At 46.2% G+C, this 19,887-nt stretch overlaps 1 protein-coding gene across 9 annotated transcripts in view; it reads left to right on the top strand.

Moving 5' to 3' along the window:
* The window catches only part of LOC1268642 (fat-like cadherin-related tumor suppressor homolog), a 264,268-nt gene that overhangs the window by 221,118 nt on the left and 23,263 nt on the right, over window positions 1-19,887 (top strand). For 7 of the 9 annotated variants that reach the window (XM_061661143.1, XM_061661141.1, XM_061661138.1 and 4 more), the window contains 4 exons: window positions 4,781-6,577; window positions 6,673-7,656; window positions 9,494-9,677; window positions 15,291-15,314. In XM_061661143.1, the coding sequence (XP_061517127.1) occupies window positions 4,781-6,577; window positions 6,673-7,656; window positions 9,494-9,677; window positions 15,291-15,314 (2,989 nt within the window). The remainder of the gene's footprint in view (window positions 1-4,780; window positions 6,578-6,672; window positions 7,657-9,493; window positions 9,678-15,290; window positions 15,315-19,887) is intronic. The other 2 variants (XM_061661147.1, XM_061661145.1) reach the window with 1 other exon arrangement.

Here is a 19,887-nt window from a genome sequence, read left to right as displayed (position 1 = left end):
TTCTGCTCTAAATGGGTTACTCATGATGTAAGACGTGTAATGTAGGCCTCAAATCAAGGTTAGGTTTGTATATAAATGGAGTTTATTGAAATAGACTTTAAATTTCTGTAAAATAAAGCTGTCCTGTTTAAATCCACCTTTAGCACAACCGAATTTACACTGCGCAAAATCCTCGATCGGACTTTAAGCATTTGTCCCTGATCCTTAAATATTTACCCAACTGCTGGAGCATTTTAGAGCTCACCGCTGACAAATGTGGCGCCGTTTTTTTTTGTTTTGGTGCGCATAAGTTTGGCCCACGTCAATCTTGCCTCTAAAGCCGGTGTTTGAATCTAGTAACACAATAACCGAAAGGCATCCCGAAAAGAAATGTTAATCCCTAGGATGGACTGTTTTTGTACCGATAAAAGCGGAAGAAGACACATCTAAAGCTAAATCGAATAAACCTTACCTAACCTAAGTTAACTTTTCATTTTTATGCCATTCAATGCTCCATACTGTTGTGTGCCGTTCCCTTTTGCCTTCACCGAAGGGTCCGGCTTGAAAATTTGGGTTCCCTCGTTTTTTTCTTCCTACCACTACGTGTGTCGCCTTCATCAGTGTCAATCAAAATGAGGATTTGGCACGGAAAGGACCAATAAATTATGCATGAAAAATGACATGCTCCCGCCGGCTGTCCAAACGCGGTCAGCAGTTGCTGCTCGGTGGGCAGGAACTAAAATGGAAGGATGTACAAGGAAATGTTGAAAGGTTTTTTCTTCTTAATGTTTTTTTTTTTTTTGTTACGGACACACCCCCTACACGCACTGCTACAGTGTGGTAGTGGGACGCATCATACATCCTTGAGCGAGCATCTCGTTGACTTTTAAGCTAAGAGCTCCCGTGTTTTTGGGGGCGCATAGAATATAGAAGTCTTTAAAGCATTTTTCGACTATGTGAGGTAGCTTTGTAAAGAAAATACGGAGCTCATCTTAAGAAGCGGGACTGCTTTTCATCCCTATCCCCTCCCGCGTGTAACACATTTTTGAAAAGAAGCTTAGATTGAAAAGCTTTATTCAGCCTCATCCTGACTCCGGGACTGATGTGTTCGCGGAAAAGGTCGTGCTTTTATGTAGTAAATAAACTCTTTTTAACTGTCACTGCGTGACCCTTCCAGAAAAGGCCAAATTACCATAAGCGTAAATCCTTCGCAAATGCAATAAACATGGAAACGCTATGCTGAGTCTAATAAGGGTAAGCGGCATGGTTCCTAGAAGAAGCAGAAAAAAACTATTCCAAAAGACTTAACCCTTATTTACAGCATTAAAAATGGTAAAAGTTTTCGCCTAGGTTTGGTTATCGAATACCAATATTCACACTACCTTTAAGATGGTATTCAAACGCCACGACCATGAACGAGCTAGCAGATAGTGCGAATGTTTTCATCGAATTATCCATTTTCCATCAAATGGATTATTCTTTAAAGTTTATTTAAGTGAATAAAATTAGTCATAAAAAACGAAAAGAAAAGGGTTGGAGTTTACCACATTCTCAGATAAAAGGAAACCCGTTTCTAATACCTAAGTAAGAACTCCTCATTCTCCACCCTGCATAAAGTCCTGCAATGTGGGTCAAGTTGCCATTTTCGCTAATGTTGTTTTTATTTTCGCGCTCTCTCTCTCTCTGTGTATAAAATCCAATTGGAAAGAAAAACAAGGTAGAATACGACAACTTTACGAGGACAATAAATCGGAATTGCGCGATACAAAACCGCTCGCCAGGTGCAGAGGCTGCTCAAAATGCATTGACTGTGGAAAAATTCAATGCATAGCGAAGCAGGCGTTCAAAGTCTGTCGACTTCGGGCGGTTTTTATTCTCACATCTTGCAAAGGTGGCAAAGTAGATGGATTCAATTGTCGCAAATAAAAAGCTTACCATATAAATAAGACAATATTTGAAAAGTATCCCATTCCCGAAGCTCACAGTGCCGGAATTGAAAAGCCCCAGGTCCCAGTAGTCCCCCTTCCGTCCGTTCGTCAGTGTGGCTCAAGCCGTTTGGCAAACGAGTGTAGAATGAAGTATGCAATTTCCCACCATTTTTGAATCCGCACCGCTTACCCCGGGACGTGCGGGCGGTGGCACAATATGCATGGCGCCCCCGGCGGAAAGTACACCCCGGTGCGCTGATCCTCGGGACGTGTGCAGAGTGTTCCATTACACACTCGTACCAACCCCGAGCCCAACCCAGTGAAATGATGTCACTTATGATTTTATGTTCGTCCGATGATGTGGCGCAAAGTGTCGCGGGAATCGTGGGCAGGGTGACATTTCACCGAAAAAGCCTTTAAGGTTCGCACACGTTCACCGGGCGCTGTGAAGAATCACCAACCAACAGGAAGTAAAAAAAACGCAAGAAACCCCCTTAAGTACGTTCTCTCCCTTCCAGGACCTCGGGCAAACGCGCGAGAGTGCCGGAAGAATATGTTACGCCCGAAACGACCGCGTTCTAGCAGGGGAACGTGCGGAGGGACGTATTTGAGCGGAGCGCATACAAAAGCTATAAAAGGAAAATGCCTTGTCTCTCCGTGTCGTGTTGGTCGTGTTGAGGAAGTTTTCCGTCTTTTTTTTCTCTTTCCATCTGTTCCTCTGTGCTGCGACACTTGTAGTCAGTTTTGAAAGATGTTCTGTACCCTTCGGAAAGGGAAGTACGATATAAACACGCGCAAATAGCATATTACTGGTTTACTCCGCAGCGGAACGTGGGCAAGGGTGGACAAGGGAAGAAGATGATAGAAGCAAAGTCAACTCAATCCTGGAGAAAAGGCGTCGAATGTCAGGATGCTCTCCACACAACTCCCCGGGATATGAGTGTATCGTGCCCCGGTAACGACGATGATGACGAATGACTAGCCGGGGCTGGTTCGTTATCCACACTCCATCCGGGTAGTATATGGGTAATCGGGGCAAAATGAGCACCCTTTAGCTAAGCATTATGTTACAGTAAGCTTAAATTCCAAGGCTCAAAATTTATTCATTTTTTTAACACTTCTCGTGTTTCTACTTCTCGTGAACACTTCGAACGTTTCCGGAATCGATTCCGGAATTGGAATCGGCTCCGGAATTGGACCCAGAATTTGTACTAGAATCGGCTCCGGAATCGAAATCGGCTCTGGAATCGGAATAGGCTCCGGAATTGGAATCGGCTCCGGAATTGGACCCAGAATTTGTACCAGAATCGGCTCCGGAATCGAAATCGGCTCTGGAAACGGAATAGGCTCCGGAATTGGAATCGGCTCCGGAATTGGACCCAGAATTTGTACCAGAATCGGCTCCGGAATCGAAATCGGCTCTGGAATCGGAATTGGCTCCGGAAGTGGAATTGGTTTCCGGAATAGGTAATAGGAATCGGTTCCGGAATCAAACGGAGTCGGTTTCGGGATCTCCATAAGAAAATGCGTTTGGGACCAATGATGCTACGTATTGATAGCCGCAAAGAATCAAAATTACTTGTAAACGATTCATGCTCATGGAGATTTCCCGACTGGTATAGCTTATGAAACTTCTTGTTTCAATTAAAGAATTAATTCTAATTCCGGAGCTAATTCCATTTCTGGAGTTAATCCTGATTCCGTAACCGGGGCAAACTGCAATTTCCCGGTCGAATCCGAATCCGGAGCCGACTCAGATTCTGGAGCCGATTTCAATCGCGGAATCGATTCCGGAACCGACTCCGAAATCGGCCCCTGAGTCGACTCCAGAAAAGAATCCGAAATAGAAATCAGCTCCGGAATTGATTACGAACACGAAATCGGAATCGGGCTGGTCCACATTTCAGAAAACGTTCGCCAAAGTTTTGACCATTACCCAAGCGCTATTGCAGTGGCCCATATTTCCCCAGTGTTCAGGTAATGTTGCTATTTTAATCCATATATTAGTGGAGATCATGTAATCAATGTAACAATAATCATTGTTTGTGGGAAATTGAAAAGAATATTCATTAAACTGCTTCAGCTGTCCATATTGCCCCGCTTTCCCCTTCGTATGTCGTCAACGGATCGGATCCATGCATATGAATATGTACCCACAAAACAGTGTAGAGTAAGAGTGTACAGACCGAGCCAGACAACGGCGACACAAAAAATCCCTCTTTTCCTATGCACAAACATGCACCCACTGGGTGTTAAATCTTCGCACGGGGACGATATATTGTTTCGTCGTTGTTCGCTCCTACCGCGAGCATATGGAGGTGGCAGAATGCAAAAGGGGCGGGAGAAATTGACTCGAGTTGAGCAAGCGACCCGGCGAGTAGTGCGAGTGTGGGATAAATTCTATTACGCTGAAATGTTTGCTATTTGTTTGCGAATGGAATACGCTTTCCGATATGGTGTCAGCGACAGGCTAACCCCGCTCCAAAGTGTGGCATCTTGTATGCGAATTGACTGGCGCAAAAACAAACAGGATACGAAAGAGAATGTATCAATTTGGAAGCGCAATTTGCTTCTACTCGACGGGTTTCATGCAAAAGCGCCGAGACAAGGGGCGAGACAATCCATCGTTTGCAGAGCAGAGTGGTATGGCAACATCAAAGGGAAATGGCACAATTCTGTGACTCAAAAGTTAATGAACCAAGTTAACGTAGCTATTTTTAGAAAGCCAAAGTAGACGAGCTAGCGTAAATAATGTCTTTATTAATGTAATGCTTATGCGTTTGTGTTTTAATTTTTCGCCCCACCAAACAGCTTTTAACCATTCTCAACCCACTCACTAATGCGCCTTTTCATTATCTTTCGGTCCCATGCAGGTACTGGCGACGGATCAGGATATCGGCGAAAACGGTCGCGTCACGTACTCAATCAAGCCGGGCCGCGGGAAGGCGAAAAAGTTCCGCATCGATCCGGACACGGGCGTGATCTACGCGGCCCGCACGTTCGAGATCGACACCGAGTACGATCTGCTGGTGCGGGCGGAAGACCACGGCGTGCCGAAGCGCTCCCAGCAGGCGCGCGTCGTCGTGGCCGTCGTCGGTGTGCCGCTCGAGTCGGAGAACGCACCGGTGGTGAAGACGGGCGATCAGCACGTGGAGGTGACGGAGAGCGATGCGCCCGGCTATCTGGTGACGCTGATCCAAGCGTCCGACGCCGACGGCGAGCAGGTCTGGTACGACATTGTGGGCGGCGACGAGCGGCACGAGTTCTACATCGGGCGGGACAATGGGAACGTGCTGCTGGCGAAGTATCTGGACTGGGAGCGGCAGCGTGAGTACAACATCACGATCAGCATCTCGGACGGGGTGCACATGGTGTACACGCAGCTGTACGTGTCGGTGATCGACATCAACGACCATCGGCCCGAGTTCACCGAGTCGGTGTACCGGGTGGACATTTCGGAGAACATCGAGGAGGGCATGGAGGTGCTGCAGCTGCACGCAACGGACGAGGACGAGGATAAGAAGCTGTTCTATAGCTTGCACGCGGCCAGGGATCCGGTATCGCTGAAGCTGTTCCGGGTGGATTCCGTCTCCGGGAGCATCGTGATGGCGCACCGGCTCGATCGGGAAACGCTCGCCGAGCACGTGCTGATAGTGATTGTGAAGGATCAGGGTACGCCGGCGAAGCGCAACTACGCCACCGTCATCATTACCGTGCACGACCATAACGACCATGCGCCCGAGTTCACGACGAAGATCGTGCAGGGGAAGGTGTACGAGACGGCGGCGGTCGGGACGCAGGTGGTGCAGGTGTACGCGATCGATCGGGACGTGGGCGACAATGCGCAGATCGCGTACACGATCGTGAGCGGCAACATTGGCAACGTGTTCGGCATCGATCCGAGCATGGGCGTGATCAGTGTGGCGAAGCAGCTCGACATCAGCGCCCTGTCCGAGTACATGCTGCAGGTGAAGGCGACCGATGGTGGGAAGCCGCCGCTTTCCTCCCAGATCCCGGTGCACATCATGATCGGCATGGCGGACAACGCACCGCCCCGCTTCATCTCGGACGATCCGGCGGCGGAAATCTACGAAAACCAACCGATCGGCACGTTCGTCATACATCTGGAGGCACGCAGCACCTCGTCGCTGCTGTTCCAGATCATCGGCGGCAACGTGGGCGACATGTTCTTCATCAACCCGTCGACGGGCGTGATCACGACGAAGGACCAGCTTGACTACGAGCACAACAAGTTCTACAATTTGACGGTGCGCGCAACGAACATGGCGTCGGCGTCGGCCACCTGCTCGGTCACTATTAACGTGCTGGACCGCAACGACAACGTGCCGTACTTCGAGCAGCAGGTGTACTGGGGCGAGGTATCGGAGGCGGCCCCGATCGGGTCGCTCGTGTTGACGCTGTCGGAAGCACTGGCGCCGAACGTGAGCGGCAGTGCGATAACGGGCAATCATAATCATCTCGTGAACGCTTCGCTGCCACTCGTGATCCGGGCGCGGGACGATGATTCCGGCCTGAATGCGCTGCTCCACTACGACATCCTGGATATGCTGCCGCGCAGGTACTTCCACATCGACTCGAGCACCGGCGCGATCAAGACGATCATGTTCCTGGACCACGAAAAGATCCCGTTCTTCAGCTTTCACGTCAAGGTAAGTGGTTTGTGGTGTGGAGAAGTGTGTTTTTTTAATTAAACGTGTAATACATTGCCATTTTGGTTCGTTTCCTTTCGCCACAATTTCTTCAGGTAACTGATCTCGGCAAGCCACGGCTGACGTCGGAACTGACCGCGGAAGTTCGCATCAACATCACGGACGTGAACGACTGTGCGCCGACGTTCAGCCAGAGCGAGTACAACGTGACGCTGCTGCTGCCGACCTACGCCAACGTGGCCGTGCTGCAAGTGAACGCGACCGACGAGGACAGCTCGGAAAACTCCACCCTCCGGTACGACATCATCGAGGGCAACCGGGACGGTGTGTTCGCAATCGATGCCACCACCGGCATCATTACGACGCGGGACGTCGAAAGCATTGGCCCTGCTTATCGGCTAGCGGTGCGCGTCTCGGACGGCAAGTTCGCGAAGGTGGCGCAGGTGCACGTGAACGTCGAGACGTCCGAAAACTCGGGCCTCATCTTCCAGCGCCCGACGTACGAGGGTTCCATCATGGAGAACAGTACGAAAATCAGCACCGTCGCGGTAGTGAACGTGCTCGGCTCGACGCTGAACGAACACATCGAGTTTGCCATCCTCAACCCGACGGACATGTTTCAGATTGGGCTAACGTCCGGCGCGATTCAGACGACGGGCCGCAAGTTCGATCGGGAGGTGCGCGACAACTACGAGCTTATTGTGGAGGCCCGCTCCCAGCAGCCGGACCGGGAGAAGCCGCGCGTCGCTCACGTCATCGTGAACGTGACGATACTGGACATCAACGACAACTGTCCGATGTTTGTGAACCTGCCGTACTACGCGGTCGTGTCGGTGGACGATCCGCGCGGCTCCGTCATCACGAAGGTGCACGCGCTCGACCTGGACAGCTTCGAGAATGGGGAGGTGCGGTACGAGATGAAGCGCGGCCACGGCGAGCTGTTCAAGGTGGACCGCAAGACGGGCGAGGTGACGCTGAAGCAGACGCTTGAGGGCCACAACCGCGACTACGAGCTGCTGATATCGGCGTACGACGGCGGCATCACACCCTGCTCGACGGACGTTACCGTACATGTGAAGGTAAGAAATGGGTTTGCTTCTCACTCATTGTTTTCTTTTTTTGCTTCTTCTTTTCACCACGCCGGAAGCATCCGCGTTCGAGCTCGGCGAGTCGGTTCAATCGGTCCATTCATGCGATGCCTCCCTGGGAAGACGCAACCCGTAATAAATCAGGAAGTTTTTCAAGAGGAACCTATTACCGTTCTTCAGCTACGGTATCGTCATTCAGTGTGTGTGTGTGTGTTTCACCAAACAAACCCATCCCGGCCGGATCTCCGGCGAAGCGATGGGGTACGACCGGTTGGCCATCCCATCCCTTTGTTTGAGGTTTACTGTTACTGTTATCGCTTGTCCTTTTTCTCATCCCCATCTCCTTCTGTCAAGAGGTTCTTTCAGTTAGAATAACATTTTGTTGTAACACACCGCACACGCATGCCCCCTTGTTTTGGGTTTTTTTGGGGGGGTTCGTCTCCTAACCTTCCCGACGTGATACGAGCTTCATGAATCATGGACGTGTTCACACGTCCCATTGGCTGGAACGGATGGACGACGGAACAATCCTTTTTTTTTTTTTTTTGGTGGGGAGAAGGGTGTGTACACCCATTCAACATCACATCCTGCTGCAGCTGCTTATCATCGCCCCGGAGAGCTCCCTCCAGCGTTTTGGGCAGCGACCTTTTCATCAGGTCGGAAACGATCAACCGTTGGAAGCATCCGTGCACGAACAGAGCACCCGGTTGTATGGCTCCCTCATATGTCTTCGTGTAACAGACTACTTGACTACGTACAAAACGACCAAACTGTATGCCAATAAGCGTTAAGGTAGCAACGGGGCCAAGCAGGTAGAGCAGGACCGCACGGAAGGATACGAAACATTTGGTTCGCTTTTGATTGAATGCAGTCATTAATCATGGTATATCCTGCCTATATGCCGTGCCGAGCTGCATTAGCCATCTCTTTCCCCTCCATTCCAGGCCGGTTTAGCTCCATTTGCTTTTCGGCGGCAATTGGCCATCGAAAGATATAGCCCCGTCGGCTCTACATTTCTCACCTGTTTTTCTTCTCGCCGGTGCGCCGTTTTGTACATCGCGGGAAGCTTTTTTTCTTTACTTCACCGCCCGGTGGCGGCACAATCGGACAAATTTATCACAACAGGATTAGGGTCAGCAGCGTATTTTCCCACCCTGCAGGTGGAATGGCGTTGTTGCGCGGTTGAACGGTGTATTTGTTCGTGATTTGTTTCCCAGGAAGTGTCTATTTTGTATGTGCCGGAAGTTGGTTCATCGCTCGCGGCGCACACCTGCCCGGTGCGAAAAGGCGCGTTTTACTTATTAATTTTGAAAGCCCATTTTTCTGTGCCAACCACCGATCTGGGTCACTCGCTCAAACATTCGGGCCTTTCGGAAGGCTGTGTGAATTTCAAAAACCGTTCAATTTAGCATTATCTTCTGCGCTGAATGATTCCCCCCCCCCCCCCTTCCCATTTGCATATCATTTGCATTTTGCCGGCCAGGCTGGTAAAACGTGCCATCTGGTAAGCTCTAGCCTTCACCTAAATTTGTGCTCATTTTTCTTTTTTGGTCCCACTTGCCCTCTGCCCCATCATATAGTCTCTTTGGAAAGTGCTCACCTGAGGCAATGCTGATTTTTTTTTGTCTCTCTCTGTTCTGGAGCGTCTAACCTGACCCAGCTTACGGTTTCGATCATTGAATTCAACTTAAACATGCTCTAAGCCGACGTTCGATTGAATCGTTCGTCGGACGGTTGGCCACAGCTCGCAGGCAGCTAGACCTGCTAGATGCACCACAACCACATTCTCATTCTCGATTTTCTTTCTCTCTCCTCCCCCTCGGCACAGGTGATAGATAAATCGATGCCGGTGTTCAGCAAGCAGTTCTACTCGGACACGGTTGCGGAAAACATCGAGCTGCATTCGCCACTGTCGGTTGCCATCCAGGCGGAGAGCCCGCTCGGCCGGAAGCTGATCTACAGCATCGTGAAGGGCAACGAGATGGAGGAGTTTGCCGTCGATTTCAACACGGGTAAGTCACGCAACGCACGCCCTGCGGTAGATACCCAGTTTTCTCTCCAGTTTTTTTTTGTGTGCTCTATTTTCTTTCTTAACAGCAATATAGTGAAACCGTACTTCCCCCCAGCTCAAACTGTCATCCGATAAATTAGTATTGAGAACCCACACCAGAAGCGATGTGGGCCTCAGGGTCTCTCTCTTTCGCTCTAGAATCTGTTCTTTCCATCCGCTACTGTGGTGCAAAACTTTTGGTCCTTCGAACCGGATTCGGTTGCCGTGGTTGATTGCTAGAAGAAGCTTTTTTTTTGGGTTAGCCACTATTCTCTACTCGGACGTTCTGAGCAGCATGGGGCGGTGGTTACCACCCACTGCCGAAAGTGATAGAAGACCTCAAACAGTCACACACACACACACACAGACACACGGATGCAGGCATAGAACAATATTGCTCCTGTGTTCTGTTCCTCACTTTCTCATTCTCCGTGTCCGGTTTCCGGTGGACGGAAACCAATGCACCGTGTAGCGAGTTGCAAACAGTTCCAGAGAATTAATTTCCTTGACGTTCACCGGGAGGATACGGAACCGGTCAGACCGGCCTGGTCGACCATTCGTGCTTCGTCACTTTCACGTTTTACGTGATATTTTTCTTTCCAATTCGCAGGCGATTTTTTCTGCGCTTCTCCTTCGCTCTCCGTCTCTCAATCCGCTTTGTTTTAGGTTAGGTTTTGATCGTGTTTTTTTTCTCTCTATGGCAGGCATATCATCACCAAAAAAAAATCTCTTCGTCGATTAAAAGCAATCGACAAAGTGAAACAATCTCCCAGATTCCACCAGGTCTTTTGTGTGTCCAAGCTTTGCAGCGGAGGCATTTTTTTTTGTTTGTGTATGTGTGTTGGACTTTTCTTACTGTTGGGAAGTGCTAGCCGGCACTCGTCAAGCATTCGTTGTTTCGCTTGGTTTTTTTGGTCGTTCGTTTTCGGTAAGCTCCTTCCAACGGGGGGTAGAATTTAATAAACTCGCTTCATCGAACAGTAGTTACATTTTTGTCTCGAAATCGCGCCGCTGCTCGTTACTTCGTCCTGCTGCCGGTGGTACGGTTGCTGATACTTTCGGACGGAGCTAAATTCCTCACAAGTTTGGAGCTGTTGGAATGTTGCTTCCACTGTTGCTCGGTCGGTTCTGCTGGTGCTCGCTGCCTTTGATGCTGCTGCTGCTGCTGCTCTGCGATGGAGCGTGATCTCTAGTAAAAAACAAAAAAAAAACAGGAACGTTGAAACATTACGCGACTAAAGTTTGGCATCGGAATGGCATTTTCTCTCGTTTGAAGCTTCTTGTACGCTGTTGGTGTTATTGTTGTGTTGTTTTTTTTTTACATTACAAAGCAGAGGAGTCATAATTCACGTGCATCAAATTCTACCGCGCTACTGCGCCAGACAAATATTTTACCACACCATTCGGCGGGCTGAACGGTTGCGCTTGTGTGACAATTAGCTAGCGTCTGCCTTCGTGTAGAAGTGTATGAAACAATAAAGTGTCCTGCCCCAGCTAGCTAATCACTCTACTGCTGCAACGGAAGCAAGGAACAAAATGGGCCCCTAATTTAAGGCTGTGTCTTGGTTTAGAATGGTGCATTACTGTACCATTGTTTAGGCTGCCGTTTTTTTACTATCCTTCTCCAAATCGACACGCAACCGATCGTTTGCTAATTGGCTTCGCTGTAGCTATAAACGCCTAAATGTAGGCAATTTCGTGCCCTTTAAGTGTACGAGTGGGTTGAGGAAGAATTAAATTTGTTTTAGAAAGAAAGCAATGGCACCAGCTACCAGACGGTAGTTGGCAGGATTTTATTGCGTTTCCATTTCCGGCATGCTCCGGCATATCCGGTCATTAGGATACGTATCGCGCGCTAGTTGGTCGTTTTGCTTCATTCCTTGGTAAGGGGTTTACTGCGGTTTCGTGTAATGGGGCTTCGACTGGTGGTTTAAACAGATATAATTTATCCCGATAGTGTTATTTTCTAGTGAAAAGTATTACCTAATTTTCCTGTTGATACTTTCTTTTTACTACTTCTATAGTAAAAGAACAAAAAAATAATAATTGGGTGGAATAAGTAAAAGCAAAATGAAAATGGCAAAAAATGCCCTTTTTAAAATTAAACCATCCAATTGGATTGATTTTTCCCCCCATTTCTAATCAAGATGGAACTCTCAAACGTCACTTTGTAAGTGTTGCATTGCACCATACACCCCATTTCGCTCCCATTTCAAAGCAAGCAAATCACACAGCAAATTGGTTTCAATTTTCAATTCTTCTCTCGAACGGACGATAATTGAGATACCGAAACCTTCGTAATGCTCCCTGCGCTCCTTTGGGTAAAAGTTCATTACAGCAATTGAAAATGCATTTTCAAACACTCTCGGGCAAACCGTGTGCGCGCGCGTGTGTGTGTGTGTGTGTGTATGATACATTGGCTACAGCATGGAAGCGTTCGTCTATACGCGCTGCTATCCTCTTCAATTTGACCTTTCCATGCATGGAGCTACACGAAATGTGCAACACTACACTGCGCGTGTGTGTGATGCCATCATCAAGCGCTCGATTGTAAGAAATGCTTCGGGTGAAATGCCAATGAATTGACCTTTTGGTGCTCTTGCGTTTCGTACGTTCGTTCGCTTTGCCATCGACACCCTAATTGCCGCTCGATTGGAGTCGATCTTTATTTGCTTCGGAAAAGTCATCATACTGTGAACCTTATCTTACAATTAGGTTCGCTTGCAAAGGGTAAAGCAACGGCCAATCGTTTTAGTTTCAAGCAAAAATCTCTTCGCAATTTCTTTCACTTCGTTCGTGGGTTATACTTTAATAGTGCATCCGATCCACTCAGCAACAGAGCAAAGCTTGAAGTCGAAATAAAGCACAATCTCGTAGCAGCTTCAATGCAGCAAACGTCCATTCGCTTTGTTCACATTGTTGCACTATTCAAATCGTTCGTTCGGAAATGGACAGCCTTTTTAACGGCGTGCCCATTCCGCACAGCAGAGTGCAATAAAAATGCTTCCTTCGGGATGAATAAAATTACTCCTCCCACTTCGCTAGTTGCACGATTTGAGTAATTTTGTATATATGTGTGTGTGTGCTTTTCCACCGACACAGTCAACCAGTACAGTCCAGCAGATCACCTAACGAGCAAAACGGACGCTGACTTTGTACGAACCAACAAGCAACCCACACCCACATACACGCACGCCTCCCGGCGGCCGGCTTTGTTCGTTATTCCGTAACAATGTCTTATTTTCCGGTTAAGTTGCTTCGCCAAGCCGTACGGAACCGGATCAAAACAGCAATCAAAACGGTTTACTGTTGCCGCACACACTCGCTGCGCTAGAACTGCTGCCGGTTTAGAGCTTTAAATCGTTTGCCGTGCGCTATCGTTTGTGTGTTGTTCTGGGTAAATCTTTTTCGATGAAGATGTGAGCAAAAAGAGGAAAACAATATCTTTTGGAAATTTAGGAAAGAAAAGGAATGAAAAATCTTTCGCAGAGCAAAAGTTATCAACAACAAGCACACCGAGAGAGGGGGAAAGCTCGACTTAAAAGAAAACCGGAAATCCTTTTGGAAAAATGACAAACAATATTGCCTTTTTTATTCTTTTCTATATCTGGTCCAGTTTGAAAATTTTGAAAGGATCTAAAATCTTGTCCTTGGGAGAACATGTCTTTATCGTGTGACAAAAGCGGATACCACATCCGCCCGAAGATAGAAAATGTATTGTCAACCGTGGAAGAGTATTTTGCAAAGATTCGCTTTAATAAAGCTTTATTATGTGCTAGTGCTACATTGGACAATGTATTTTATTTATATTCTTCGTTGCGAAGGATTTATATTGTGCCAGTGACGTGAAGCAATTTAAAGTATGCAATTCGTTATTTTCATCTATCTTTATGTAACAAATCTCATAAAAGCTTTAAAGAATAAAACACTCGCAGTGGAATAAAAAAATAAAATGATTAAAAATGTTTAAGCTTTGAGTCTTTTAAGCTGTTGATTCTATAAGCTTAGTTTTGTATTTTGGATTGCATACATAAAGGCGTTATATCACTATAGTATAAAAAGCTACAGGTTACAATATATTGCATAAACAAAGGCGGATAATGGCACATATTATATTTGCTCTGCATCAAACCGCATAGATAAAACAACACATAACATAGCTATATATGACTGATTCGCAAGATACACTTTTAATCATTTAGTGTAATGTAACACATAGCTAATGAGCTTCATTAACGGCATTCCAACGTGTGTTTGATTTGCTATTGTTTATAGGCAAAATGTGCACATTCTGTGAACAAATGCTTATATGAATACTAGCTTTTGCTCGTGTTGAGGTTTTCACTACACTAATTAAATGCCTACCCTTAATTAGCGAGTCGGCTGCATACAATTTCCTTGCTCCGGAAATTGCAATTAAATTAGTATTCTACCTAAAATTCCACTTGCTTCCCAGAAGAATCTTTTGGTAGAAAATGTAGCACCAGCAACATTGTAAATTTCGCACGTTTCCGCTGTTACTGTGCCTGTCTTAAATGTTTACTGCTACGAACATACACACACACACACATCAAAGACGCATTCCTGCTGCAATTAGCAATGCACGTGCCTTGTGCGGGGCAGGAAACAAATTCCCTGTCACTTTTGACTAGCATTTTGCCACCGAGTACAGCTTTCTTTAGCGGGCGCAAAGTCGCGCGCTATTTCCATCGGAATGCCATAATTGCGGCACGGGTAGGGCGAGATTTGGTTTGTTTAATTTGGACAACAATAACATCAACACCATACGCAGCGTTCCAGCAGCAGCAGCAGCATCAAAGGCAGCATTTCCAGTAAGCAAAACATTAACGCGTTACTTACGGTCAATACAGGCAGGGCCTGTATCTCCAGTCGAGATTAATTATGTTTACATTCGCTAGGCGCCACTGCTTATAGCGCGAGGCAGTATGCTTGAGGCTCACATTACATACATTTAGGCGCTCATGTTGCCATAACGGGCACGGTTTTTGCTTCGGGTGGTCGGTCATTAAGCATCGAGCGGCGAGAAAATGTGTATTAACGTGGAGGCAACAAAACTGGTAGGGGGTTTGCGGGTAATAACGATGGTAAAATTGTTATTCACATTATTTCCTGTAATTGAATCTACATACATTCATCAAGCTCAAAATCATTCACGCTTAATGCTCTGCATATAAATATACCAATCATGTTCATGTGGTGCAGCGTTGGCAAAGGTATTTATCGTGGTAATTGTAATTCAAATGCTTTTTTGTGTTTTTTTTTATGTTGATATGTTTGCAAACTTCACTCACAAAATGGTGCCAAATGCAAATGTAATCCTTTCAACGCTTCGGTTGAGCTCTAGCACACTATAGGCGTCCACGAGTGTACCAAGCCGTTTGATCCGTATCGATAACACAACAGCAAAGCGCATCAAACAGCTACATCGAAGCGCATTAATGTTCCCGGAACTACATGATTTTATTTCCATTTCCATTCAAATGATTATTCTATTTTCTGTGTCTCTTTTCTACCATTTCTTGCCACATCGTCAACCATCACGTCCGCGATCAAGCTCCGGACAGTACCAACGGGCCATGTGAGTATCGCAAGAGACGAAATTTAACTCGACCAAAAAAAAAAAAACAAAAACATTCAAATCCCATCGAAATCCTCCACTGCTCGTGTTTTGTATTTTGTGTTTGTTGTTGTTGTCGTCCTCAATGTGTTGTTGTGCACTAGCTGTCGTATATTATTCACACGTTTGTTTTTGTTGATTTTCTTGTTCACTCACATACATCCCCTAGATTGTTGCACAACGATCTTTAATATGCTTACCAAACGTGTTTACTTTCACACACCAGCTCGCAGCAATTACTAGCCTAATGCACACAAACATGAGATGCTAAATTAAACACAGTTTGCTCACAATAATACTCATAATAATTTACATTTTGCGTGTCTTCGTTTTTTTTTTCGTGTTTTGATGTTGTTATATTAACCATTCTGTCTTTTTGTGTCGTAAAACGTTCACATGCGTTCCTTTTTAACAATCATCGAAACCTTATAACCCTAAAGTTGCCATTCAGCTTGCATACATTTAGGGGTATAATGATTTGTATCATCGTATTATTTTTTCTTTTCTTTTGAGTCAACTAAATTTTTAGCTTACGAACTAAATATGTATTTATTCAAAGTATTATGTCAATTTCACGCTTATTAATTCCTTTAATCGAGTTATGATTGCAATATGTTTATAGGATTTAGTTATAGGTTCCAGAACCAAAAAAACTTAAATTTCAAATCATCTACTCTCACACGATCTTTGTTTGTCCGATCTTTTCATCCGAGGGAATAAAAACAAACACTCAAATCGTACGTAACTCTTTCTCGTCATGGATATTCGTTTTCATTACTGTCATGCCACAGCCATGCAAAACATAAAACAGTTTTGCAAGCAACGGACACTTTTTCCATGAAATTCCCACGATTTCAAAAGTGTTTCAAATAAAAAAAAAACAATAAAAAAATAAACTAAGAAAACAACAACAAAAAATTTAAATTAAAATCCATTTCATCCATCCTTGGGTAAAAAATTGCATAAATTATTTCTATGAACTTGTTTCGCCTTTTCCTTTTTTCCAAGCACTCGTTTGTCGTGCTGCACTTCATACATTAAAAACATTCAGTACCACCACCACCGCTACGTGAATTTTGGGGGCGTGTGTTGCTCGGAACGGTTGGCGAGTAATGTTTGCCCTGGCTCTCTATTTTAAACACATCCATCTTTACAGTGCCCCGATTTCCGGGCTACACAGCAGCACAGCATTCGCCAAACTCTCGGCCAACCCGTGCTTGCAAGCGATTTCCCAATCTCCCAACCCATTTCATGTTTTTGAGCGTGTATGTGTGCTAGTGGGCATTTCCCGGTACTGTGATACAGTATTATTTTAGCGACGCTGTGGTGCAGCAATGCTTTTTGTGTTTTTGCTGGTGTCACCTTTCAACCATGTTATTGGTTCTAACGAGAGAATGGAGCATATTTATGGGAGAAATTCATATAGTTTTTGTTTTTTTTTTTGTTTTGGTATTTTGCAAAAAGAAACTGATAAAACACTTCGCTCAGGTGTTGAAATATTCAAAACCCACTACTGCCCACACTTGGTTTCGCTTGCAGCAAAGCAAACCCAGTAGTAGCACGGCTTAATCCGAATCCTACCTAGGCCTCACATGGGGTTCGAAAATTGAGATCGTAGATATTCTGCCCCACACACTCATCGATCTGTTGTTAGTTTTCGCACTGCATCCCCGTTATCGGCACATTTATTGTTCTGGTAGAATCGATGGATTTTTCATTTTGGCTTTTTGGATGGAAGCTTTTTGCATTGAGCCTAGTAGACCTACAGATGATGGCGTGGTGCTTCGAATGCTTTTTTTTTTCATTCATACAGCGTTGGGTTATTTACTTAGTTTTGCGCATTTGTCGTAGAGATCGCAGACATTGAATAGGTGTTGTTTAATTGGAAGTAATGCAATTTTCTTTCTGAATGCTTGTCAATCAATCATTTAAATTGGTTGGAAAAGTTTGTTTCTTTTTTGCATTAGCTGTATGACACGTGGCAGTACGTCAAGTTGTTTGGTAATGTTTGTACATTTTCGCTCGTTGCTTTTAGCAAAGATTATTTTGTGGTTCAAAGCGCCTGAAAGTATGCAACATATTTGTAAGAAACTGATAGAACTCGTAATTGTGATATTTTTCAACAATATTTTAAATGTTTCAAATTTTCAAAACATCTAAACCTAAGGGATAAATGTTTTAAATTGCACATGCAAAAAGTTTTTGAAATAATTGATCTCTGATAGTAAATGTGTAAATGATGACGATATTTATTAACTGATCTAAACTACAATAATACTTCAGTGCTAGCGCCATCTATGTGCTATTAACTACTGAGTAAAGTATTATATTTTGCCACTAAAAACGGGACGCTTACTTTGCTCACGCACCTAATACACCGGTTTATAGCCCTAAGCTTGTGCGCTCTCGTAGCCCAGAACCGTTGCTACACTATCGTTCGACTAATAGGATCGGTTGTGTGTACTGAGCCGCTGCGTTTCCTTTTTTTCCGGTGCGGCGAAATCTCGATTGTTGCACCAACGGGTATAGTTTTAGGATATTGTACGGAGTGAAACCAGTCTAAAGCACTATCCGAAGCAATATTAAATCTTACTTACTTACTTATCCGGCGCTACAACCGCTTTGCGGTCTTGGCCTGCCTCAGGAGTGTCCGAAACCGCTCACGGTCTCGCGCCTTCGTCTGCCAGTCCGTTATCCCGGCCTTAATGGCGGACGCCTCCACGCCATCTTGCCACCTCAATTTGGGCCTACCACGCCTCCTCTGTCCTTGTGGACGGCCTAAAAAGACTTTACGGGCTGGGTCGTCCGTTTCCATGCGTACAACATGGCCAGCCCACCGGAGCCTGGCGAGCTTAATACGCTGTACGACAGTGAGGTCACCGTACATTTCGTATAGCTCGTCATTATAGCGGCTCCTCCATTGTCCTTCCACACATACGGGGCCAAGTATCCTTCTGAGCATCTTCCTCTCGAACGCGGCTAAGAGGGCTTCGTCAGATTTGGACAGTGTCCATGTCTCAGAGGCGTATGTGAGTACTGGTACTATATAGGTACTATATAGTCCCAGCTTCGTCCGTCGCGACAGGTTCTTTGAGGTGAACTGCTTTTTCAGGCTGTAGAATGACCGGTTGGCAGCCAGCATCCTTGCGCGCAACTCAACTTCCATACTGTTGTCGTTGCTGACCTTTGACCCAAGATAGGTGAATTCTGGGACGACTTCAAAAGTGCGTTCACCTATCTGTACATCACGCCTACGTAGATTTGGATTATTTATTGGTAGGTCCGCTGATGTTGCCACCATCAATTTGGTCTTTGCCTCGTTTATCTGCAATCCGAGGTTCTCTGCCGCCTGCTCAATCCCTTGGTAGGCTTCTGCTACATAGGAGAGCCGCAGACCAATGATGTCTATATCATCAGCGTATGCCAGGATCTGGGTTGACTTATAGAAGATGGTTCCCGTAGTCTCCACCCTCGAGTCGCGGATGGCCCTCTCTAGCGCCAAGTTGAATAGGAGACAGGCAAGCCCGTCCCCCTGGCGCAGACCCTTGGTGGTAGCAAAAGGTCCTGAGAGTTTTCCATCCACCCTCACCTGGCATGTGACGTTGGTCATGGTCATTCTAACTAGCCTTATCAGTTTGGCCGGGATTCCAAATGAGCTCATAGCGTCGTACAGTTTTACCCTGGCTATGCTATCGTATGCGGCTTTGAAGTCTATGAAGAGATGGTATGTGTCGTTTTTGTATTCAGCCATCTTCTCCAAGATCTGCCGCATGGTGAAGATCTGATCAGTGGTTGATTTTCCGTTTCGGAATCCTCTTTGATAGTTTCCTACTATCTCTTCGACGTGCGGGACAAGGCGATCCTGAATGATCAGGGAGAATATTTTATAGGCGGTATTCAACACCGTAATACCCCTGTAGTTGTTGCAGTCCAACCTATCTCCCTTCTTGTATATGGGGTAGATGATGCCGAGATTCCAATCACAAGGCATCGATTCGCTATCCCACACCTCAGTAACAATTTGATGAATCTCGTTTTCTAGTCGTGCACCTCCATTCTTGACCAGTTCGGCTGCAATTCCGTCGGTTCCGGGTGCCTTGTTATTTTTCAGCCGACGGATAGCCTTTCGTGTTTCATCTATGCTAGGTGGCAGTAGCATGACATTATCTGCTAGTGGCGCTTCTAGCTGTTCGCTAAACTGGTCATTGAGTAATTCATCAAAGTACTGAGCCCACCGCGAGAGGACCTCTGGCTGGTTACTGACCAGATCTCCATCCTTGTTGCGACAGCAGGTTACCTTAGGTACAACGTTGTTTCGGTGACCTGCTATCGCTTGGTAAAACTTTCGTGTCGGTCCGTACGCCTCTCTGGTTTGCTCGAGTTCCCGCATGTTTTGCTCTTCCAAAGCATGCTTCTTGGAGCGGTGAACTCGTTTCTCTTCGCGTCTAAGCCGTGAATATTCCTCTGCGCATGCCCGCGTTCTACGCCGTTGCTGCATTGCTCGGTATGCAGTATTCTTACGTTCGGTCACTTG

The sequence above is a fragment of the Anopheles gambiae genome, chromosome 3 (assembly GCF_943734735.2).
Source record: "Anopheles gambiae chromosome 3, idAnoGambNW_F1_1, whole genome shotgun sequence".
Lineage (NCBI taxonomy): Eukaryota > Metazoa > Arthropoda > Insecta > Diptera > Culicidae > Anopheles > Anopheles gambiae.
This window is presented reverse-complemented; position numbering and strand designations above follow the sequence as displayed.